The sequence below is a fragment of the Mirounga leonina genome, unplaced genomic scaffold (genome assembly GCF_011800145.1).
Source record: "Mirounga leonina isolate KUSES-001 unplaced genomic scaffold, KU_Mleo_1.0 Mir_92, whole genome shotgun sequence".
NCBI lineage: Eukaryota > Metazoa > Chordata > Mammalia > Carnivora > Phocidae > Mirounga > Mirounga leonina.
In genome coordinates this window covers 1,717,313-1,743,429 of record NW_023270852.1, presented here as the reverse complement: position 1 = coordinate 1,743,429, position 26,117 = coordinate 1,717,313, and the positions used below count along the sequence as shown (strand labels likewise).

Below are 26,117 nucleotides of genomic sequence, written 5' to 3'. Positions count from 1 at the left end.
TTTTTTTTTTACTACAACTGTTAAATGGCATATGAAAATGTGATTCACTCATGAAGACCACTTCGATAAATGCAATCAAAAGAGCTGTCAGCCATCCATCATTATAAATAAAATCAATAGTTTTCCCAACTTTTCTTGCTATGCCACACAGAGCCTGTCATGTACAGTAGAATGTTGTTCCCATGAATGGATAACATTGCACATCTGGCTGTATGCCAGTCAAGGTATCATATTTGAAGACTTCCTGATTTTCCCATTTTAAAAATTCAAAATGTAGACTTGTAATAATGTTTTTTAGGGGGCTTTTTAAACAAATTTATTATGGGCACTCTGCAATCACGTAATTTATTTTATTTCAGAGATCTATTCTTAAAACACAGAAGTTTAGAGATGGAAAAAAACCTTTATTTACAGATGAGGCATTTGAGGCCCCAGGGATTAAGTGATTTGCCAAAGGTCACTCAGCAAATTATTGGTGATCGTCAAGAGAACCTAGGCCACTGTTTTAATTCTAAAATAAATCAAGAGGCAAGTTTGGCCAAAGTGTTTCAAGATTCAACATAGTGTCTTCATAAGAAATTATAAATTCCCCTTTCATTTCTAAAATTCTTCTCTGTAAACAACTTAAATATTTGGTGTGTCCGGTCTTAAAAACATACAAAACAGATAAATAAGAAGGTAATTATTGTTCATGCTTATATATTCTTACCTTAATAATAGTTGTCATATAAATACATTTAAATGTTCTTTATAGGTAATTACCTAAAGATATCAAGCTTGAAAGGAAAAGCACAGAAATTTAAAGATCAGTGGTCAGAAATTAAGATAAAGGGCTAATGAGGATTATAATACAAGTCAAAGGGGGAAAAATGATCTAGTTTACAAAACCTTAAGAAAATAGGAACCGTGTAAATGGAAATATACCTGTAACTTCCTACGTATGCCTCTTTAACAACATGGATTATCCCCCAGATGCCAGAGTCCACAAATTGAGACAAACTAAACAAATCATAGTTTGAAACACCCACAGAAAATGTTGAAATAAAGATCCCCTCCACATCTTAAGCAATTACTGTCTAAAGAAAGGGTTCACAGTGTTGCCAAGGATGCTGCTTAGTAAATACTTTAAATTCCTTCCACTTGAGAGAGAAAGGATCCAAAGTATATTAGCCTCTCCCCTCCCCCTCTAGTGAATTAATATTCCATGATATACACCACCACTGCTGATGGGGGCACCTCTTTTCAATGAGCAGAGATCAGCAAATGGCTATTTCACAAAGAATAAAAATATAACCTTGTAATTTTAATGTGTGTTTATGTTAAAAAAAAAAGTGGCAGATCCATGTTAATAAACCTTGGTTAGGGAAAAAATAAAATAGTTGCTAAGCCATGGTGAGTAATTAGCCTTTTAGCATCCCCTTTCTTCAAGAATGCTTCCTCCTGTGCTGGTTCTTTTAAATAGCTCCAGTCCTGGCTGCCTTTGTGGGGCTTGGAAATTGTTCACATATGAGAGAAATTAAGCTCTCATTTAACAGAGACACATGCCTGTCAAGACCAGAGGAACAAAGACTAGTCCCTGGGGCCTGCTCAGCTCCCAGAGGCTGCCACTCATTCTGTTAGCAATGCTTACCCTTTACAGAATGTGTATAAAACCCAATAAATCATTTCATCTGCTGTGCTTAATACATGAGAGCTCGGACCATTTTTCAAAGTGCTTTCTCTTTCTTATACAACTTCACAGCTAGTTAGTTAAAAAAAGGAGGGGGGGGCCTCCTATTGGTTTTTTGTTTTGTTTTGTTTTGTTTTTCCAAATGCAATAAGACTTTTCTAGTCAAAAAGGTAATGAGAATGTTCCCAAACACTGTCGGCATAAATGAAGAGGCAGTATCTCCTTAGATTTCTTCCCAGATATCTTTCCTACACTTTATGGTTAATAATGAGAACACCCATTTTGTGATTTACCAGCTGCTTTTCAACCTACATTCAGGAACTAGCTCTGGCAAGTATGAAATGGTTAGGGACCAGAACAGGACAGGCTTGCTGTCCTATTTAAATCCAATACATTTTGTCCTTTGGAACACACAGCCACCATGTTCTTTCAGGGTGGAGATTAAGACCACCACCTAATAAGCCAGCTCTTTTTACTAGGAAAATAAAATGGTCTTATAAACCCAACCAAAATATCCCCTCACACATTCTCATTTCCGAAGAAAATAAGATGATCTTTGAGGCTTCTTAAGGAGAAAAGACAATGTTACCTTTTACACAGAAATCTCTGCATTGTCCCCTACCTCATTCCCTTACCTACTCCTCCCCCTGGGGAAGAATATGGAGGCTCTGATGAAAGACTAATGACCAGACTTTAAAAGCCTTCTAGCCTAGACTACTCTTACCCAAAGTAGAGAGGGGGAACGGCTGTGGGGAAATGAGTATCTTTCCATAACTGTTAAAATAAATACTTTATTCAAAAGTAAAGTGCTTGCTTAACCTGTGTTGTGTGGACAGCAAACTTACCAAGGATTTACTCCAGCAATGTTAATCTTTCCACAGAAACACTGGGAGTTTCAGGGCTGACAGCTACCACCCCCAAGATGCTATGAACCCCAAAATAATAAGAAGCTAGTAGCACAAGTAACTTCACCCCGCTCAGCAGGGAAGAAAAAGCAGATCTGGATTTCGTAAGTAAAACCAGATCTATACAATGGTTATATGGTAAAGCCCCGCAATTAATGGAAACCATAAACAGTTCAAGAAGCCAGCACTGCGTTGGTGTCTCCAGAATAGGTTTCCCTCATATCTCGTTAGATATTAATCAGATGTACAACTGGGCACAAACGCTTTGTGCAAACACAGATAACTGTGCAGATGCCTTAGTACAAAAGAAAAAAAATGCGATGGAAGTGCATTAGACTCTTTTACATTCATATTTATGTATCATTCCCGGATGATTTATCATTTTTCAAATAATAAATTATTTTCATTTTTAAACCATAAATCACATCCTGTAGGCCTTAGCAGATGCAGAATGTCAGAACAAAATTCATTAAATAACCCTTGAAAAAATAAAACAAAGTTTATTTATAAAAAATGACATTAAGGTGAACTGCCTAATAAGAACATGGATTTGCTTAAATAAAACATTATATGGTTCTGTTTTAGATTCATCCCTAAAGCCCTGAAAGATATTAGAATTTTAGTGAGTAATTACCCTATTTACTTCAAACAAAATGGGAGGAAATCGGAAAACCGTATTAAACTCTACCACACATCAGAAATGAAATTCTCTCATTTTTTATCTTGCAACCCAATAAATAAATTGCAGTTGGAAAATTTATTAGGACTAGAAGATGAAACCTAACAAGCTAGAAATCAGGATATGGTCAAAAGAATATCCATATCAACATTATGCTTCAGGCAGTAAACCCAGTTCTAGGAAGCATAACCAAGTAGTCTCCCCTTCACAGCTTAATTGTTTTCAGACAACCTGAGCCTCACTCAGCACCACCCCTACAGTTAGACAAAATTCTAACTACTTAACACATCCCTTTTCAGATGAAAATGCAACACTTGAGGTGAAAACAAGAGAGACTAGGAAAAGGTGTTATATGTTATATATGCCACTGACATAATACTACATGAGGATATGCTGCAATTTCCTGCAATTAATACTTTAGCAAAGCTATAAGGATTTTTTTCCAAAAATTATAATATTTCACTTGCAACACTAAAATTAAGTTTGTGTCACCCTTTCCATTATATAGCCCTAATGGCAGGAGTTTGTCATTGGCTGCAGAAATGTGTTTGGTGTAGCCTGAAAGTAGGCATTTATAGGCCCTCTTCCTAAATACGTTTTTCTAAGAATACCCGATAGCCATCATTTCACGTGGCAGGCATTACAAGCCATCCCAATACCCCACAAAGGAAACATGAATTTGACCTCATAATTTAAAACCTTTCAAAGGTTTAAAATGCAAACATTCCTAGGGGGACGTGGCTTATGCTGTGGCCAAACTCGACATTGGCCTGCAACCTTCTCAGGCAAAACTGCCTACTACTCTCCATTTTCTAAGGACCGGAGTTAATTCCCTTCATCTAAGAGTCACAGGAGGTCAGAGTTGCAAGGGATTTCTGCGATAATCTTGTACAAAGATCTTTGTTCTAAATATATGGAAAATGAGAATCATTGCAGAATAATTTTCCAGAGGTCATGTAGTTACTAGTGGAACAAAAACTAGACACAGATATCCCAAGTCCAAGTCTGGGCTTCTTTCTGCCACTCTACACTGCTTTAATACTATTTTGTCTCCCAGCTGGGTCCGTATATCTTCCATAGAAGGGAGAAGGACAAGTTCTGCTGAGAGTAGATCAGTTATCATCTCCATGTCTCCCTTTCTCCTAGGCTTGAAATCATGGCCTCCCCAAGCCAACGGGAACATACAAGTCTATGGAATTAATTCAGTGTCCTAGGCAAAGATGGTTGGGAAAACAAGGAAGAGATGGAACAGGCATAGATATCAGTAAAATAGCCTGACAGTGCTGGAAAGATCTGTACCGGTACATTTTTTTCCAGCTATCTGGAGACCTGGTTGTTTTTTATTAACTGGAAGCTCTATTTAAGCAACCAGAAATCAGATGATGACAATTAAATCATAAGATCTGATGATCTATTGGTGATCACAATCTATTCCACAGGTGATCGATCATAAGATAAAAAGATAGATGCCTGCTCCTTTTTTGTTAGCTGCATTTTAAAAAGTAAAATAAGAATAATAAAGCTAATTATAAAAACAATGCATTCTCTTCCAGTCTTTTTTTATGCCTATTTTTATGTAGCTGAAATTATAATGTACTTATATTACTACATTCTGGGTTTTCTCCACCTGATGGTATATTGTAAGCATTACCTCAAATCATTAAAAATTATTTGTAAATATTTTTAACAGTCTGTAACAGCCCATCACATGAATATACATTTAAAATTTTTAACCATTTTTCCTTATACAAAAGCAATACATGTTAGAAAATGTTTTTAAAAAACTAAACTAAAACAAGAAAAAATAGTTTAACTATGATTCTATTACACAAAGACATTTGTCTTAAAGATTGTACACTTAATCACTTGAGGTATACAGTATATCTGATAGATATTATATCACAAATCCAGATCTCCACAGTCAGGTCCAATCTTATTGAGAAGGAAAGATCCTGTACTGATATGAAAGCCAAGTCCTAAACAGAGAATTCCAATGACCTCTTCTACAGGACTGCCAATGATCTGAATTTCCCTCCCATAGGGGATCCTTAGGAATACCAGGGGTGTTCTTCTATCCTAAAACAGAGACCCTGGAAGGGCCCTGCCAGAGACCAGTGTATCTCACAATCTACAATAGAACCAAATCAGACAATCTTAACGAAAACAGTTGTTGTGTGGAGGCCAACTTTGAGAGCCCAACAGCATTTTTCTTGGCCCTGGTTTCCACCCTTGCGCTATAGATAATCCAGCCATGAGCTGGAATTCCTCCAGTGTTAGACTACATGTCTGCTCTATCATTGTGGATCTGACCTGGTCTACCTGATCTTCTGAGAATAACCTCTGGCTAGAATCAATAATGAATACTACTCTCTCACTTTTGCCTGCTCCTCTGGGCTTTTCTTTCCTTTTAAAAAAATATTTATTTATTTATTATTTTTCTTATTTTAAGTAGGTTCCATGCCCAATATGGGGCAGAAACGCACTACCCTGAGATCAAGAGTCACATGCTCCACTGACTGAGCCAGCCAGGCGCCCTGCCCTCTAGGCTTTTCCATAGAGCATACCAGCTCATCTAACTGCCTCCACTCCATCTAACCTTCAAACATAAAATCGAGAAACCTGAGTCTGCACAAAGCATCACAAAGAATTACACAGAGTAGGATAGAGAGAAAAACATAGAACTACTTTTTCCTTTTCTCAAGCCTCCGTTCCTTATCACTGAGCAAGGTGACAGCTTCCTATCAATGTGCACTTCCTTCCTCTCCATCATCTTCTGCTGTTAAGCTCATTCCTCTCCCACTATATGCATGCTGATTCCTTCAAACCCCAGCCTCCAGCTCCTAAACTGATGATCTGGGAGCGATCATGATATTCCTGATTCTCAGTGAAATGCAAGTCAGGAGGAAGGAGAAGCTGACAGCCACAGGGTGAAAAAAGGTCCTTTAGGACAGACAAATACACGAGCCAGCAGCTGGAGAGCTCTCCTCTCCTTGAAGTTTCAGGCCCCTCCTCAGGCACCATTCAATTACAGGAATCCTAAAGAGCCTTGTACTTAACGAATTCTCTGTACGTTAACAAATGACTTCTGCCACAGCCAGCTTACGAAACAGCAAACTAGGACTTACTTACATCTTTTATCAAATAACAGCACATAAGGAATGTTTTTCCATTTGGGTAACTGGTTCCTGACATCATCACAACTTTCAAAAGGGGACAAAAGTTATTAGACGATCAGCTGAAACTAAAATCCTCTTTCTTGGTTTTTGTTTTCCCCCCCTTTTCCTATGAATACTACACGTAAAGAATGCAAAAGGAGCAGCCAACACTCGTGTGGCTGGGAAATGAATGATGCTAGCCCAGCACAGAAGAAGCCAGGCCTGCTGTGAGTTCTTTAGAACCGTTTGTCCACCTTGTCAGACGTTCAAGCAGCTGCCAAGTCACCCCAGCTGAGGGCCCTTTCCGCCTGCACTCATTTCAGCCACTGTAGAAAATTCACATCTTCCACCGAAATGTATGTTCAACAACAGTCATGACTATGACCTGAGGATGGACTTGACCCTTTATTCTGATCTGTGAATTCCTGGACTTTCATTGTTTAATGTTACAACTTCAACATTTTCTTAATGGATCGGGTGGTACATAAATGAACTCACCGTCTCACAGAGAGACCCTGATACCTTTTGCATCATTTATTTTCTTTTCTTTTGAACAAGTAAAAATATCTGACTCTAACATTAATAACTTTGCGTGGGAGTTACCTTATGTGAATTAAAAATGGTTATGTCAGGACATCCCTTCAGAATTTAAAAGATATTTCCCTGTGCTGTATCAAGAGTCACACAGTATATCAATTTTTATTTCCCATCTCTCAAGTCTGGTATGCATACTGTTTAACTTCTTAAATTCTAAGTATAGACATAATTCACAAAAGCTGGGCAAATGCTTGACTTACAGGAGATGGCTTACACAAGATTTATATGAACAACTTTATTTTAAACAAGAAGGACTTTTGCATTTTGTGCTGCTACATCATGTAACTTCATCTGTGGTTTTTTTTTTTTTTTTTAAGCTATAAAATAAATTGGAAAGGTTCATTTACTGTCCCTCTAACTTTGCAAGCACTATTGATCTAATAGGAAAGCCCATTTTGGTGTGAAAGGTGAGAATTTGACCCTGTTTTCCAGAATAAAATGCCGTGCTCCCTTTTAGACAATCTCCAGTCAGCCCTGTCTAATTCTTGGCCAACTACTTCTGATAAGTAGTTGCCAGATAAACCTTACTCTCCTCTCACTGACAATTGAAACAGCTCTCATTTGGCAGCCAGAGAAAACTGTTGCTCTTTCTTTTCCTTTAGATTATCATGGTCATAATAGATTTAAATGCATCGACATTGATTACCCTATATTCACATCACTAATGTGTGGGTTCTAAATATTCATGTGTATATAGATACAAACATAAACACAGATACTATATATATATATATATGTTTCTCCATAAGGTACTCTGAAATGATAGCTGGTATACAACAACAATAACAATAATGATGGTGGGTGATAGATACTGTGTGTTGAGCACTTACTAGATAGAGGCTTTATATGATGATCTCTAATCTCACAACTAGTAAGGTATTCCATGTTTTAGGAATTAAGAAATGCAGGCTCAGAGACATTAAGAAACTTGTCTCATAGCTAGTAAGTAGCAAAACAGATCACTGAGCTAATTAGTAGTAGAACTGGAATTTAAATCTGGATTTATTTAACCAATATCTGTGCTGGTTCTATAAAATTTTAAATTACATACACTCTGAAATAATGCATCTTATTCTCTATACCTTCTACTTATATGTACAAATCTAGCTTAAAGGTGTATTCAGGTTCATACATTCCACAAGTATATCAAGATGTAGTCAATTTTGTAGAGAATTTTTTGAAAAAACACGGATTGGTTTCCTGGGTCATTTTGTTTAAGTAGTAACTGAGAATTTATTTTCTGAAAGTTTTTGTATTATTATGAAATGCTGTGCTTCATTTTTATTTTAAATACCCTCTCCCAAAGGAAAAAAATATTCTGATCTCAACACATTCCTGTTTTGCCAGTATACCTAATTATAAATAAAAATCAAGTTATTAGAACAATTAACTAAATTTATTTAAGTTGTTTAAACCATGATCCATCATAAGCTTTCTAGCTTTTAAGTAAAATAGCTGTGACTAAAGTCAAAAGTATATTTCAGCTGCTAAAGAATTATTTGTTTAAGCTATGCCCAACCCTCTGATACATAGATGTTATAGATATGGTCCAAACAACTTAGAGTTCACATTTAATCATTTAGTCTGCATTACACTGTATAAAGCAGTATTTCTCAATCTTGATTGTTCACTAGTATCATCTAGAGAGTTTCTAACTATCTTCGACTAGGACTGCACCCCAGACCAATTAAATCAGAATCTCTGGGATGGAACCCAGGCATTAGTATTTTTAAAAGGCTTCCAAGTGTTCACAAGGTACAACCAAGATTGAGAACCACTGGCATCAAATGCTGTCACTCACTGCTCACTTTTGTCAGCTGGAGAAGGTAGCTGTAAAGAAAAGTATTAACATTAAAGGTGAATGACCCTTAATATAAAGACATATCACTTTAAAGCCCCCAGAAAGTAAAATAATTAACTATCTAAGAAGTTTATATTAAATACCAAAGAGTCACTCAGCCATAAGTACATTTCATACTACACTATAAGAAGATCCCAATTATGTTCTTTTTATCTCTTTCCTTGTGGGTATATACCCATAGTTGTAGTAGTTCTGGGATATAAACTGATTCTAATGGCAAATCTTCAATTTTTTTCTGTTTAAGGACAAAGGGAATGTAATGAGATTTTTAGATGGTAGGTGTTATTTTCCACATTTTACAAACTAGGAAACTAAATTGCACTAAGATTTATTCAAGTCACAAAAAGGGCAAATTGAGACACAACCTGGAATGTTGGAAAGAGCACTAGACTAGGAGTCATGAAAGTTGGGTCCCACTCATAGCTCAGACAATATTTAGCTTTTTAAGCTTGGACAAGTCTGGAGTTTCGGTTTCCTTCTGTAAAGTACAGGATTTGGACTGGAGAAAAAGTTCCAAAGAAATTTCAAAGAAAAACAACACTGGGGAGATATATATATATAATGATAAATGCTCCAAAGCTTGCTTTAAACATTTTAATAATGAAGTTATTATTATATTATTTATATATACATTTGGGAATGTCTTATTTTACCAAATAAACTACCGGAAAACAAAGTACATGCCATCTCTTATCACCTTTACTGCCTAAAAAGAAAAGGCATTTTAATTCCAAAGGAGGTACCAAAAAAAACCCCATAATGTCAGGGTTATTTTTATTTTTTATTTTTATTTTATTTTTTTTTTTAAGATTTTATTTATTTATTTGACAGAGAGAGACACAGCGAGAGAGGGAACACAAGCAAGGGGAGGGGGAGAGGGGAGGCAGGCTTTCCGCGGAGCAGGGAGCCTGATGCGGGGCTCGATCCCAGGATCCCGGGATCATGACCTGAGCCGAAGGCAGACGCTTAGCGACTGAGCCACCCAGGCGCCCCTCAGGGTTATTTTTAAATATAGCTTAATGATAAACTCACAGCATTGTTGTCCACCAGGAATAGCCACCCGCCCCCATGAGCAAACGAGAAGCATGAGGACCTCTATTGATGTTTTGAATTTAATCTTCTATTAAAGTGGAAGCAGGGTGAAGGGGGATCATTTAATACCTCTTCATGTAGTACTTTTTCTGAGGCTTCCCAAAATTTATCGCTAAAGACTACCTTCGTAATTTTTGCCATACCCAAGTACGCAACTATTATTGGCTTAAGGTTTTTATTTAAATTGACTTTTTTTGCTTAAATACATTTATTTCAAAAGGAAACTTTATAGCACTACTTCAAGTAGAAACCTCAAATCTCTTGTTATAAATACAAGATAACCAGGTAAGTACAAAAATCAAAGTTTTATTTTATTTCATTTTATTTGTAGCTAAATCCTATTGCCTTCAAAGACTGAGACTAAGATGCTCTCTCGCGCTCGCTCTCTCTCTGTCTTTCCTACAGAGAGAGATTAGCACATCCTAGGAAGGTATTAAAGACTAACACTAAACTGAGCCCTCAATGTAACCAAAGCGATCAAGAAAAAAATAGAAGAGAGCCGCCTTTTCCCCATGGGACTGATCCAGTGTTACGTAATGATAATGTCACATGCTGGCAGCACCGGGGTCATCTGTCCACGCTGCTCCATACCCTCCTGCCTCTGAAGAAGTCATGTGCTCTCCCTTTTTCATTAATCCCAGGAAGAAGCAAAGACTTCGGTTTCCTGGAATTTTTAGTATCAGTAGTCTGAGAAAGAACTGGGGAGTAGAGTCAGAGATAAATATAAGCAGGTAAAATAGAGAAGGGAGGGTCACCTAGAGCGGGGGAGGGAAACTGAAGCCCAGGGCCTGGAAAGCATTGAGATTCAGGTTCTGGTCTGGGGAGAGATCTCTGCCATAGGGCCACATTTAGAAAACAGGTAGCAAGCTGATTAATAACTCCATGTAGTAAGTAACTCACAGGATCTGGGCAAGTATCACTTCTTATTTTTAGATCCACTCCAACTTTAACAGTCTAGCATGGCCAAATCGGAGTTTCTAATCCACAGAGAATTTTTATTTTTAGCTGGGAAGGCCCTTGCTATTCATGAATTATAGCAGCTTTACCTATTCTTTATAATTCAGAGACTTCATTATTAAAATGTTTGAAGCAAGCTATGGAGCATCTATCATGACTTAAAAAGTTAATTAGATTACATAAAAGAAATAATTAGATTTGCATTTTTATCTTGGTTTTAAACTTCCAAAGAAGATCACAACAGCCTGCCTGTGGGCAATTAAAAACAGCATACAGCGGAGAAATAGAGGAGACAGGGTCTGTTTTTCCTGGCTAATTCATGATTGAAGATAGAATTACAAAATATTTTAAGGGCTTGCTGAAGCTGGGGGCTAATCCTAGACTTCTCAGCTTTGTTTATAACTCTCATTTCATTGCAGGAGAGTATCAGATCCATGTACAGTGCCAATAGTGGTATCAGATTACATCCCGCGGGTTTACTTAGTCCTGCTCAGAGGCTGTGGGACGGAGATTCGTTACCTGATCAATAACACAAAGAAGAACTATTGGCTAGAGCCAAAACAGGAGCACTGTAATTGCTTTTTGTTTATCAATGCTAAATACAATTAACAGAGATACAACGTAAGACAGAGGGGCTCCATGAGACTGGAGGGCTCCTGACTTTCATCAGGCTTGTGTCAGCTCCTGCAGCCATCTCCAAAAGACAATAAATGCCAAGGTCCAGCTCTTAAAATTAGAGGTCACTTAGATACTTAATGATGAAGCATATCCTCAAATATATATCTAGTATTATTATCCTGGCAAAAAATTAATTAACCAGGTCATACAGGCCATGAAGGCTAATGTACAAAGTAATTATTTCTGATCTTTAGACAACTACTTCACATAAAAAGGTAGTCCTTATTCTGCTCAGCAGATACCTGAAATGCCTATAGTTAATCATACTGAAGGAAACAAAAGACAAGGCTTATCTCCTTAAAAGGTGAGAGTACATCTCAAATTATTCTGTGTAATGGTTTAAGAACAATCACCTCCTCTCTTATAATATTAACATCTCTCCTGGTTAGCAGACAGGAAGAAGAAGAACGCCTACCGAATGGTGCTCTATCCCATGACAGACACACAGAGACACACAAAATATATGAAAAGCACACAGCAATATATCATAGTCAAAACAGAAAATACTGTGTATGAAAAATACTCCTATACTCTCAAGACAGAGTGAAGCTTCAGGGAGGAGAAATACACTGGTAAATAAGCAGCCTGTATTACAGCATTTAAAATAGAAAGCTTTCAGATGAGACAAAGAGTATGTGGAAAGCAGCAGCAAGGGCATTTAGTTCAGGCCTTCCACAGATGGAGTTTGCCATCTAATGCATGTGTTAAATGATGAGGAAAGGGCAGTGAATATTGTGCATTCATCATAAGGATTAAAAGTCATAAAGATTAACAGAAAGCTAAGAATTTCAAGTTTCACAATTATACTAAAAAAGGCATGTGTGGATGAATTCACTAAATCATCGGCTCTGGCCCAGGAAGCCAAATGCCCAAATACTCCCCCAACCAGCCAGCCCATTGTTAGGAGACCACTGTGGTTCCATCAGTGATGTGAGGAGAGGCCACGGCCTGTATAGCACATGATATAAGCCACTTGAAAATCTCTAAGATTGGGGCTTGAAGAGACGTGAATAAGGAGATAACACCGTTCATGTCTGGAAAAGTAAGTTTCTCACCGAGATATCTCCATGAGCTGAATTCTCTTCCAAAGGTTAAGTTTTAGCAACAAAATGCCATCATTAAATGTGTTCCTAATAACGTGCTATTAAAACCAAAGAATGTGGTATGTTGTGTCCATGAAGACTATCTTCTCTAGATTCAAGAACCATGACATGGTCAACTGAGGTTGGATAAATACATTTATGGATGGACCGAGAAAGCAGGATTTATACAGTATTTTCTCCCTTGCTTAGACTAGCCTTCCATTTAGTAGTTGATTAAAACACTGTGCATATACTTTGATATGTCCAATGGATTAAAAGTGAATTTTGTTGACTGGTCAACATAACTCATAAATAAAATGCTTCAAAAGACTGGCTAAGATATTCTAGTGCAACAGTGGAACAAGGAAGATGACACTACGGAAGCAGTTATCTGTCTTTTGGAATTAAAGCACGAGAACCGACATTCCCAATTCCAAGGATCCATGTTCCAGCATCCATTATTTTGGCTTTCCATAGACTTGATGAAAACTGTGCTGTTTCTGTCCTGGAAATATCAAAAATGTCTAACTTTTTCTGGGCTCTATATCAGGGGAATTACTTAATCTGAAACAAATTAGAGGAATCACCATTTTCCCCAAAGCACAAACAGAGGGATTTGAATTCACTAAGCAAACAGCCTCCTAAAAGATCTGTTAGTATTAAAGCATTTTAATAATCATTTAAAGTTATTACCCTGATTTTTTAATGGCAAAAATTGACTCATCAAAAATATAAAAACATTGGTTCACAAAAATCATTCATCTTACTTTCTAAACACGGCTTACATGGTATCTCTTTCAAAATGCAGTTAGAACTTATTAAGGCAAAATTATGTCAAAAATTATATTTAAAGAAGAAAAATATATAAATGAAAGGGTTTTTAACTAAACATTTAAGTTCTGTATGAGTTCACATAAAATAAGCATGGGACTTTTACAATACTGTCTTCATCATGCCTTTCCCGATCTCTAAGGAAAAATCCTGCTTTTTTCATTTTTTGTAAACCATTCAGGTTTCCATTTGTTTCAGTTATAATAGGTCCAGATGTGTTGGTGTGTGCTTGTTACAAGAGGTTAGACACTCTTCCCTTTCTTTCTATTACAGCTTGCAAATTCCAAAACAACAAGACAGATTCACAAGTCAGCATTCTGAACTAGAAGTAGAGAGCAATCTTGAATGTAACCACCTGATACTCATGATCCATAGCCAATTGCCATGGCTTAATCTTGCTGACCATGTTGGCTAAAAGGTTCTAGGACTCAAGATTCAAAAAGAAGAAAGAAGGTCAAACTCAGCTCAAATTGTCTCTGTATACATTTGCTTTAAGGTTTTCTGTTCACCTCATTTTACTCTTTGTTCTGGTTTGTTCTCAAAAGGGAGAATGTTTCTTTCATGATAGAAAAGTGTTGGAGACATCTCTTAAATCTCATATTTTGCTCAAAAAGTATACTAAAATTAACCCAATAATAATCTCTTCTAAATTTGATCATGACTATAGCTTGTCAAAAACCATATTTGAAAATACAGACAACCCATTTCCTTTCTAAAAAAAATAATAATAACTAAAAGTCTAAATATCAAATACCTGCTTCATAAGTGTCAGAGATAAGTATGTTTTGTGTAAGGAGTGTTTTTCAGCATTTGAAAAATTCTTTGAATGGTCTATACTGATAAGATAAGTACTGACAAGATATGAAGTAATGCAGTAGCCCAGGGCAGAATGAACTATAAATACAGGTTATTGCTTCCTGTTATTTTTTAAAATATGAATCTTACTATAAAGATTCCTATATTTTGAATCTCTCTGATTTTATAATTTGTACAGTTGAGATCAAGTGCTGATTAGCTTCAATTTTTAAAAATTTAAACAATAAGAAATAGCCACACTTTTAAAAGCAATTAAACTTCCATTAGAAAGCTTGAAAAAAAGTTTTCCTATCTTCTCAAATTGAACATTCTGATGAATAATATTTTAACATCATATTCTATAGTTTCTTGAAAAAAGGCATCAATTTCACGTAGTAAAGTTATAACCATAAAATCATATGCAATCAGTAAATACTAATAATATTTCATAAAATGCTCTGAACTGATTTGGTTGCTATTCATCTGACACCCTCAGTACCACAAAGCAAACATCAATTAAGACAGCCACTTCATACAAACAACAGTGGACTAAGAAGTGAAATACTTTGAAAATAAATAAAGAAGAAAATAATAAAGATGTAGTAAAGACCTTAACAATAAGTAACTGATAAATCAGGGAACATCTCAGGAAACTTCTTCCATTCCTGCTTTACAAATAGAAAGAGAGAGAACTAAATGATCAGGTTGTTTAACACCTACTGAGTTCTTAGAGAGGAATCTCGAGAAAAATGTAGGAAACCACAGGCTAAAAATCTTGACCTTAGCAGTAGGAGACACACTGAAAATTCTAATAAGGGCAGAAACAAGGAACACCTGGACAGTTATTTAATTAAGGATCTCAGCATGAGTCATAAAAGAGATATCAGGAGGAGAAATTATTCCACGATTTAATTGTAAAAGCTGACTGTCAAAAATGCCAGAGACATTCCATCTCCCCTGTATTTGGACTCTTTATTTTGAAACATATATACTTGCATAGGGAAGATAGAATCAGAATGAATTAAACAACAACAACGAAGCCACTGGCGAAAACTTTGAGTGAAGATAACGGGACAAAAATGCCAAACGAAGTACAGAGACTTCCTCAGGCACCAAGTTGGTACTTTAAATGGAACACCAAGCATGATTAACAAATGAAGCAAGGTTCCACGTTAAAATCACTGGCTTTCACCAATGAAAGAGCAGACGAGTAAACTATGACTTTATGCGAATGATTTTTTTAAAAAGACAGGAAGGTGTAATATTAAACGCAAGCAAAGGAATACTGTAATTCACAATATACTGCCCCCCCCCCCCCCCCCCCCCCCGGCTGCAACACAGATTGCAGAGGTTAGAAAACATCCATAGCAACCAAGAGAAAGCACAGAGGCCGTGGCGGGTAGACAGAAATCTGGGATGAGTATTCCTCAGGATTCATCACCAGACAACCGGGTCTGTATTCTAAGGTTTTCTAGAAGTCACATACCCATGTTCCTTTTCAAAAATGGATGCCACTTCCCTTACCTATCTCAGATAGCTGTTAGTTACATTAACCATGAGGTGTCTATAGGAACATCAGAAATCAGAATTCCTTCCCAGGCCACTGTAATCGTGATCTATGTACCATGTTGTTACACTGCCACAACAAAAAAGGGATTTTTAAAATTGTGTTACAATTATTCGGGAACAAGTGTTTCTTCCTTTCCAGACTATAAGCTCCTTGAAGACACATAATTATTCATTGATCTTTCTATTCCCCTCAGCACCCAGCAGAAATGCAGTGAATATTTGTTAAAGACCAAATTAATCATTATCAATCTTTTCCCAGCTTGTAAGACTCTTCTCATAACTGACCCAATCAGACAGTCTTGATAAGCAAATAAGCGTCGGCTTCTCCCTGTGATACCATCAGGTGGTAGGATACAAAGCAGAAAGTGGTTTGTGGCAATAAAAGCAGCACGTGTGTGCTACCTTTGAGACCATTTGGGTTTCCACTGGGTGAGTGTTGGGCGAATGGCAAAAGGAGAAAGAGGTAAGGTTTATTCTGTGTATGCCTCACATCCGAATGCTTAGACCACCACGTGGTCGTGGTCAATGTTTCCTACATCCATGTATACAACTGTATACAACATCCTTGAGGACCAGCCCTGTCGACAAGAGAGCGGGGCGCATTTGCAGCATTTTAAATTCCATTTGCAAGGAGGAAAGTCTCTAAGTACAATCAGCCGAGAGTAATAAAACACACTGACCTGGATCTGTTGCTGCAGGAGATTAATTTTGTGCTGCTGCTGCAGAAGTTGCTGCTGCTGTCTTGCAATCTATCGGAAACAAAGTCTCGTTAAGTTCATATGAAACGCTGGCACCTTGGCCATTACCCAGGTAGCTCTCTCGCAATGACAAGAATGCTTTATTGCACTTCTGGGTGGAAGAGTTCCCATAAAATGAGAGAGGCAGACTTGGCAAGTTGGAGAAAATGAAAAATTTCAGACAGGTGCCACCTCTCTGCTTACCACCTAAATCTTTCTCTGTAGGTGAACAGTACCCCTTGTATGACACTTGTGAGCAGTTCATCCATATCCGCACTGGTCATCTGGAAAGAATGGGAATGCCGAAATCTGATCTTTGGAGAAGAAAGACAGGAAAACTCTGGCTACATTTTTCGCAAGAGCTTAATTCGGATATAAAAAGTACAATCTGTAAGCAAAGCCGGGAAAGAACTTCCTATTACTTGTGGTCTACTTTGGGGAAACCTTTTCTGAAAGAAAGATTTCCAGAACTGGTAAAACTTACAAATACTGTCAAGGGAGTGCCAAAAAAAGCAGCAAAAAGTCAGAAATCTTTTTGGTTGTTGTTGTGGATGTTACAGGTACAAAGCACTTTTTAAAAACAAAATTTAATATTTATCCTTTTGAGGGTAATGTGTTAATTTTAAAGTTCAGGATCCACATACAAGTTTTACATTCCCTTCCTTCGTCCAGCAGTCAGATTCAACATGTGAACACGCCATCTGGTCTATAAAAAGAAATATTAACCACTCAATGCAAGCCCTATTGAGGACTGAATCTGCCCCTCAGAAGAGCAAACAACTTCTTCAGCATAATGTTATTTACTATAAAACATGAGTTCGGCATCAGGCTGCCTCTTGCCTCAAAAGCTGGAGCCCCGGGAGATGCCCCTTATAAGAACACACTCACTGCCCACACAGGAAGCCAGATGGAAAAGTGGCCAGAGACTACTTAGAAGAACTTGGTTTAGTAGTGCCCTACAGGCAAGTGTTATGGTTTTTTTCCTTCCTATTTCTTCTACTTCCAAAAGCCTATATTCTAGAATCTTGGAAGTGGAAATGAAGGCGGATCAGCCCTCTGCTGTGTATTTCTTGAGTCTTTTTGATGCTTCAGCCTAGAGCAGAGGAAAACACCCAAATCACATTTCACTCAGCCCAAGATAACAAAAAATAGCAGTCTACTCCCAAATGTTGCTTTTGTGGTTTCTGGTGATGACTGGCTCATACTGGAACTCATGATAAAGCTGCCCCTATCACTGGCTAGAGTTTGAGAGATGGGACCACTCCTTCCCAAAGCTTTTTAAGCAAAATGGAAACAGTGTCTAATCAGATTGGAAAGGCCCAGTCTGCTTGTCACCATTCAAATCAGAAATGGACAACTCGGCAACTCTAGGTATAGATGCTGGATCCTCTGAATATTTATTTCCTCTTAGCAAACCAGTGAAACACTACTAGGCATCTAATATTGATGGTCCCTCCTAAATGATAAAGTGCTGCATAGAAATGCATCCAAAACACCACAGTGCAATTACTATCATCCACTCTAGACGTATGGGTTTGACACAGTGAAGTATGGTACATAAGCACCATGTGGCTCAAATTCTGAATTTTATTTGCCAATCGGTTGAGCTACATGCTCGCTTCATTGAGCATGACAACCTAGTTTTAAGTGTCATTTAATTTTCATTTTGAAATATAATTACAAAGTGTTCACTGTAAGATATCACTCGTCTGCAAATGTGTCAAGATTAATTTGTGCTAGCTTATTCACAAGTGTCAATAGTTAATTACTGTGTCATCTCTGGATGGCTAAATGACATTCTAACTTCTGATTTTTTACAGTGTTCCTTTATGTTATTTTCCATTAGGGGCTGAGGCCATATTCCTACATGTGGGCAAATATTCAAGCATATAAAATACCAGACGTCACAACTCATTAAAATCAACAGAGCATATATTGCTCTATATACCCCTATAAAATACATTTAACTGAAAAGATAATTCCAGTAATAATGTCAGATTCCTAAAAACTGCACATTAATTTGGGTCCGTCTGATCTAAAGCATCAGGGACTACTCTATAGGATCATTGTTGTTAGATTAATGTACTCTTATGAGACAGGAAAAACCTTTGGGAAAGTGATTTATTTTTTAAAAGATACACATTTAAACTTTGCTATTCTTTCTTCTTTTTCACATCTAAATCAATGAAATCAAATTCTTAGAAGAACCATGTGCTAATTTGTTTTCAATGATTTACCTATGCTATGAATAGAGTGATCATATAATTTATATAATTTATCATTCAAACTGCGACAACTTTTGCAAGTGGAATAGGGGGTTACTAATAATTACTCTGGAAAACAGGCACTAGCCAGGGCTACTCTGGGACAACTGAGACCTATGGTCACCCTAGCTTTAAAGTCGGAGAAAATCATTAGACCAGTAAGCTTAAAGATCCTCAAAGTTTTTCTAGACCAGGACTCTCCTTTTCTGGATGAGAAGAGTAAGGCCTGGAGAGAAGCAACTTACTCATGGTTAAGCTATACTAGGAATACGCGTGATGCCTATGTGAATAAGTCCCTAAGTAATTAATCAAATCCAAACGTTCTGGAACAATGTTATCACTTCAATTATGCCCCGTTGCTATGATGCCTTTCTTTGTCCTCCACATATCACCTCAGTATTCTGAAGACCCTGGATTTTTAGAAGGTTTCTTCCTTTCTTTCCTTCTTTTTTTTTTTTTTTTTTTTTTTAGGAATGCTTATGACAAATAAACCAATCAATGTGATTACTCGCTGAGCTTGGCACATTCCACATCTCCAGCTCATCAGCTCCTTTTGCAGGGCTCACCTGTTCTTGCTGTTGGCGAGCAAGGTCCATTTGCTGCCGTTGTTTCTCAATTTGTGAGGCTGCCAGTTTTTTCTGTTCATCATGCGCTGCCAGGAGCTGCTCCCGTAAACTGATCAGCTGGGTAATCATTGTAGAGAGCTGCCGTTCTTTTTCTGCCAGGCTCTCAGGTGTACCTAAAATGGAAGTGAGAAGATATCTCACAAGTTTGAGAAAAGTCAGAATGAATTGGGGAAAGGGGGAGGGCAGATTTAGAAAGGGACTACCTTAAGACACTTAAAGATCTGGGACAGTAACTGGAGGTTACTGTGAGCATTAGGAACACAACAGAGTATCAATGGAATGAACACCAGAGTTAGTCATTGCCCCTGCCAAGAAAAAGTATTATCACTAATAAAAGTCTCATTCTTCCCTCTTGCTCTTATTTAAAACAAAACAAAAAGCAGAACTACCCCCATCTCCACCCTTTTACCATATTCCTTCCCTCCCCGCCTCCTTGCCCCTACCAAATCTATCTGCTCAAGCTAGGAAACCTATGATATTTAATACCAAAGATTAGAAAGTATAGGTTGTGTTAATTTTCTATAATATTAGTTTTCTCTACCCTCAGTGACTAATACAGGATCTAAGACATAGTAGGTGCTTAATAAGTGTTATTTAAGGAATTTTCCAATCATTGCTCTCCTAAAACTGTTCTATTGTGTGTAAAGACCTGTCTCTGAATTCAAGAGTTGTTCTCTTCGCCATGGAATGAGTTCTACAAAGAGAGGGGAAAAAAAAAAAAAAAAATCTGCCTTGCCTCAGGTAAGAAAGGATTGAATCTGATTTTTTTTTTCCCCCTGTGAAGGGATCAAGCTAAAGTTCTCAAGTTCATCCTTAAAGACAACAATGTTGCTTGGAGGGCTCCTTCACCCCTTTGTCATTTGTCATTCTTCAAAGGGAAAAAACACGTTCAAGGTTGAAAAGGTTATGCATAAGGATGTGTTGTTTAATGAATATGATGTCGCTGAACACTTATGGTATGCACTAATGGTGCTGAACAGTCTTTTTATGGGCAAATTGCACAGCTCTCCTAAGTAAAGGGTCTAGAATCCTTTTGTGAATCTAAATTAGAGTATTTACCACAGCATAAGATAAGAATTTCAACCCACTGTATTTGAGCCACACAGGTTTCATTATGAAGAAATGATCTACGATTTGAAAGCTTTTCAGAAAGATGCCACCAGCTGTCAAAGGAGACAAAGATTGCCGATTTGTGTGTGTGTGTGTGTGTGTGTGTGTGTGTGTGTGTGTGTGGAAGAGGAGACTTCCAATCTCCTTAGGAAACCCCCCTCATTCCTGCTAAGAAAGCACCAGGACAATCTGAGAAACTAAAAATATTTCAATTAGCAATGGTCCTATTTTCCGAGTGGCCCCGTGAACAAAGGGAGCCTTCAGAGGATGTGGGCAAGTACTTGCTAGTATCTGATTCCCAGAAGGTAAAACTGATGTCAGCAGAGAAGTTATGGCACTTAGGACTACCTTGGGGTTTGCAATGCCAATTCAAGTCCTTAAAAAATAAAGAAACAAACAAACTGTCAATATCCCATATCCTTGAAGATTCACTGAGTTGAAAGATGGCCTAAAATCAAAATTAAAAGAAAAATAAGATAATGAGATGATGTTAGAAAATGTGTTCTACTGATAAAAGCACAAATACTGTATCAAGCTGTTCTTTCCACCTACTGGAATTGATTTTTTTAAATGAGTTTTTATTTCAGCAATAGGAACTTCAGCTTGGTAAAAAAGAACTTCTTGATCTAGAAATACTAAAATACAAAAGCAGGTTCCTAGAAGGAATCATAAAATTTCTTCAAAATTGCAACAAGCTCAATTAATGCATGTGTTAATATATATAAGAATGAGAAAATACAAAATAAATATGAAATGTATTTATTTACTCATCTTATTCATTTTTCATTGAAAAAAAAATACTTCCTGAATGACAGCTATGTGTCAGGTACCGTATAGAACTAAGGATACTGACAGAATTCCCTACTCTCATGCACTTTGTAGTCCAAAGTAGGGAGACACCTTAATCAAGAAATCACACTTTTAAATGTAAACTACAACTAAAAAAGAATTACAACATGATAGGTATTTGGGGGAAAGTTTAACCAAGTCTGGGAGGCCCAAGTGTAAGAAAGATAGACTGAAAAAGTAACAAATTAACAGGAAGATGAAGAGAGTTAACTAGTCAAAGAGTTGGAGGGTGGTCAAGGAGCTTTTCTGCAGAAACAAAATAGGCAAAAGCCCTGAGACAGTGGGGGAGGGGGTGTTCTAGTGTGTTCCAGAAGTTGCAAGAAAATAGTAAAATTTGAGCAAGTAAAATTAAAGCAAGGAGTGGAGTACCAGATGAAGTAGGAAAAGTTCACACCATACAGCTCCTAATAGACCATGCTTGATAAACTTCATATTTATTCTAAGAATATTTTAAAATCACTACAGTATTTTAGATAAGGGATGAACGATGTGGTCATTCTAGCTATGGTGTGGGAAATAGTTTGGAAAATTATAAGACTAGATCATTGGGATATATGCACATTTTATTACATATATTTTTGGAAATATTCTGATCTACCTGTAATTTTCTTTCTATACCTATCTATATGCAGTGATTTAAGAGAAGGCTTAGTAGATTCTGGGAAAGTCACCGTACCACAATTCTTTGTTAATAAAGAAGAACATTCATAAGAAACTTTGGGCAAGGACCAATACAAGGGTAGGATCCGGTACTTAGATTCCCCAGAAGACTGGAAGCTTTTCTCTTCTCCTAGATTAAACAATGTTGTTTTAACAATCTTCAATATAGTCTCCTTTCTCCTCTACGCAGGAAACAGAGAAGCTGAGGATAACATATAAATGTCCTCTCAGCTTCTTCTGCTCAAGGTGAAGCCAATAGGTCTATAAATGCATCGGTGCTTCCAATGCAAATAGACATATATATCTGTATTTACAGAATATCACCATTTAACTGAAGCTTTTTACAAATCACTAATGATATTCAAGCTGTAAAATTATAAAAATTCAGTGACATCTAAATAAATTTTTTAAAAAGTAAGCCAGAGAGCAATATTTTTAAATGGAAATTTTAGGCATTCGTATAAGACTGTCACTATCTTTTCCTTAATTTGAGGAGCACGTATATATATATTTTGAATAGATATGAGTGGCATAATGAATGCAGTTGGAATGAAATATAGTAGCAAAACAAGTCTAAAATTTCCCCCTCAATGGAGAATTTATATATCTATCTATACATATAGATAGATAGATAGATCAATTAGTCCCTTGTGGGCCAAATTAAGGAGAGATCAATTTACACCATACAATAAGCTTATACTCTCTAAATGTGTAGGCCACTTTGTTCCTATATGCATGGGCATGTGTGTGTGTGCACGCATGATCATTTTTCTGTTCTATAACCATTGTATTTATTCACATATAGTGGTTTAAAGCAAGGTATTTAAAACCTGTGGGGCTGGATTTTTCGGTTTTAAATTAACAGCAAATGTTTATGCTGATGTAATAAAAATAACATTGAATCTCAATCACATTGATCAACCTGTGAACACAAGTTTTCTCATCTCAAAAAATACTAGTTTAATTGAATATGGAACTTTGCTATGGCAAACAAACTAACAAACAAAAAACACAAACCCTATAGACAGTCCTTAACTTACAATGGTTCAACTTATAATTTTTTCACTTTATGATGGTGCAAAAGTGATACGTATCCAGTACACCGGGGAACGAGAGTCTCTCCAGACACTGGGCAGAGGCAGAGACCTGCAGCCCCCACTCAGCCGCACGATGGCCAGGGCTAACAGCCAGCGTGCTTCGCCGTACTGCACCTGTATGACCATTCTGTTTTTCAGTTTTGGGATGATATTCAAAAAATTATAATTTATTATTATTGTTATAAAATAGGCTTGATGTTAGATGATTTTGCCCAAGTGTAGGCTACTGTAAGTGTTCTGAGCCTAGCGAAGGTAGGCTAGGCTATGCTCCATTAGGTGGATTGGGGTGTATTAAAGGCATTTTGGACTTAACGATATTTTCAACTGAAGATGGGTTCATCCGGACGTCACTCCATCACGAGTTGAAGAAGACCTGTACAACTGCCAGAGTTGTTGAAAGCGTAGACAAATTATGGGGCACGGTGGGGCAACCTAAATACCGTCCGGCTCTGTTAAAGGCAAAAGACCAGACAAAATGCTCTTATGCGGTAACTTAGCTCCATGTAAAAAGTCTTGCCTTAAGTGATGTTTTGAGTTTTGATAAAATCAACTTGAAAAAAAGAGGAGCTCAGATCCAGAGGATCTGCCCAGGCCAGCAGAGGTCATCAGTAGCTGCCTAACTGTTGTCTGTTTCACATCCTTCAGGCTATCTTAAAATCTCTAGAAAACATTGCCAGAAAATAGTCTCTCCCACACAAAAACAGAGGTAGTTTCATAAACTGCAAAGAGGGAACCAACAAAAAGGCTTCTGTACAGCTTCTCTACAAGTCAATGTACCTGTTTTTATCCAATATTGCGCCTGACACTCTCCGCTATAAACTGTGTCTATTCTCCAACTCCAAAGACAGTGCAGCAGGTTTTTGTTGTTTTTTTTTTTCCACGGGGTCGTCTTTATCCCCAAACCACATCTGTCTTGAGTTTCTCTCAGATTAGTCAGGTGGATCAGTGCTCCCCAGGGCCTGCTCCAGCTGAAGTATTTTAATTTGACTAAACACCTGATTTATTTTATCTCTCCGATGAGAAAGGCAGTTTGTCTTAATAGAGCCTGTCAGCCCACAGCCCCATTCACAGCAATTTACAGGCAGCCAGGGACGCTGGAAGAGAAGAGTGCCGTGATTCTGTATTTTATCCTCCTCCAGAAAGCACCTAAAAGCAGCTATTCACTGCTACTGCATGTGGCATTTTAGAACTGAATTAGCTTTTTATTCAAGTAACTACACTTGTTGTGAATAGCTTATCTGTAAAATTGCTACATTCACTACTGATTTTATTAACCTTTGGCTCTATCACAAAATGGTCTTCAGTTAGGAAAGACCTTTAAAATTGACACATTTTTTTCTTAGGGGCCTTTATTCCAGTGACTTCAGATTTACTGAGTTTGATCCACTGAATTCTTTACCAGTTGTACTTAAAATTTTGAGTCTCAATAGGAAGTCAATAGTGCGTAAATAAGGAAACACTTTTCAAAATGTAAATACGGCAGCAATTTCCCTCATCAAAAGTTTTCAAATACCATCTTTCACTATAACAGTTTCAAAATCAGCCCTCTAGCCCTTTTTGGTCAGAATCTGAAGAACTGGGGAAAAATGAACTAAAATAGTCTCTTTTTTTTAACTTTACAAACTGTAACTACCTGTCCGTAGGCCCAAAACCAACAAAGAAATCTCAAAATTGAGGAGAATTTAGGTAAAATAAAAAGATAACTAGGATAAATCCCATCTTGATATAGAATGAAAAATTAAAAATAAAAATCAAGTTTAAAATTTAAAGTCTTTTTTTTTTTTACATCAGCTCACAGAAGTTAGCGCCATAACCTGCTAGTTAATTTCCCCCCCAGTTACTAAAATCCATGGTGCTAGAAATGAGGTGGGGCTTCGGGAAAACTCCACATCTGGACAAGGCAGGCACCTTGCAGTGCACTTCACTAAGTAGAGATGGGCCCCACCTCTTTTACAATATTCTCATGCCTAGGCCTTTTGCAATGTAAACATTTCACACAGGTCTTTATGGCTGTCCCCTGAAAGTAGATCACGGCTATTGGGGACAGCTAAGTTTTTCTAAAGAAAAAAACCAGAAACAAGCACAGCAGTGGAAAGACAGAGAGACTAAGAGAAGGAAGGGAGAGGTTCACTCGCAGAGATGGCCAAATTAAATTTTTTTTAATTTCTCTGCACAGTTTTTATCTCTTCATTCTTATGAAATGAAGGGCAATGGTGGTAAAACACAATGTTTATCAAGCCAAATTAAACTAATACCAACAAACTGCAGTATCTAGAAATGTGTCTTAGGGAATTTAAAATAAGACTTCCACCTGATCATGCTCTGTCACTGGATCGCACATTCCTGTAATAAGCTTAATGGGACTTAACAATGAAATGACAAGAAGCCTGGTTAACTGACAGTGTCTGTGTTTGGAACGATGGGGAGGGCTGGCAGTGACGCTGGAGTGGAGTTCTGATGGAGATACACTTTTCCACATCAATCCTAGAAAGATTAAAGCACTTAACAGTAATTTCAAAGCAGCATCAACCAAAGAACTCAGCCAACAATCCAGAAAGATTTTAAATTAAGTTGAAAAGCAAAGCTCTTAAGAGTGAATTCCCTGGTTAGTTCTAATTTTTTTTTTTTTTAATGGACATTGTTTGAGAAGAAAGCCCAAATACAATGCTAGTCATAAAGGAAAGCTGCATTTGATCTTGTCTGCCCACAGGTAACCTGGTTCAAGTGCTGTGCTCCCGCCGCCTCCTCACACATCAGATGGGCTGTGATGTCTGCACTTCACAAGCACAGTCCACCAGTTAGCACTGGCCTTTTTTGATAGAGCCTTCTTTTAAATGTCACAAAATAGGGCAGCAAAAAGTCAACAAAAAATAAATAGGGTGAGCTGGAGAAACTAACAATCTA

At 37.3% G+C, this 26,117-nt stretch overlaps 1 protein-coding gene across 3 annotated transcripts in view; it reads right to left on the bottom strand.

Moving 5' to 3' along the window:
- SOX6 (SRY-box transcription factor 6) overlaps positions 1-26,117 on the bottom strand; it is a 602,615-nt gene that overhangs the window by 179,362 nt on the left and 397,136 nt on the right. For all 3 annotated transcript variants that reach the window (XM_034995170.1, XM_034995171.1, XM_034995169.1), the window contains 2 exons: positions 19,438-19,610; positions 16,551-16,619 (listed from right to left, as the gene is read on the bottom strand). In XM_034995170.1, coding sequence (XP_034851061.1) covers positions 16,551-16,619; positions 19,438-19,610 — 242 coding nt within the window. The remainder of the gene's footprint in view (positions 1-16,550; positions 16,620-19,437; positions 19,611-26,117) is intronic.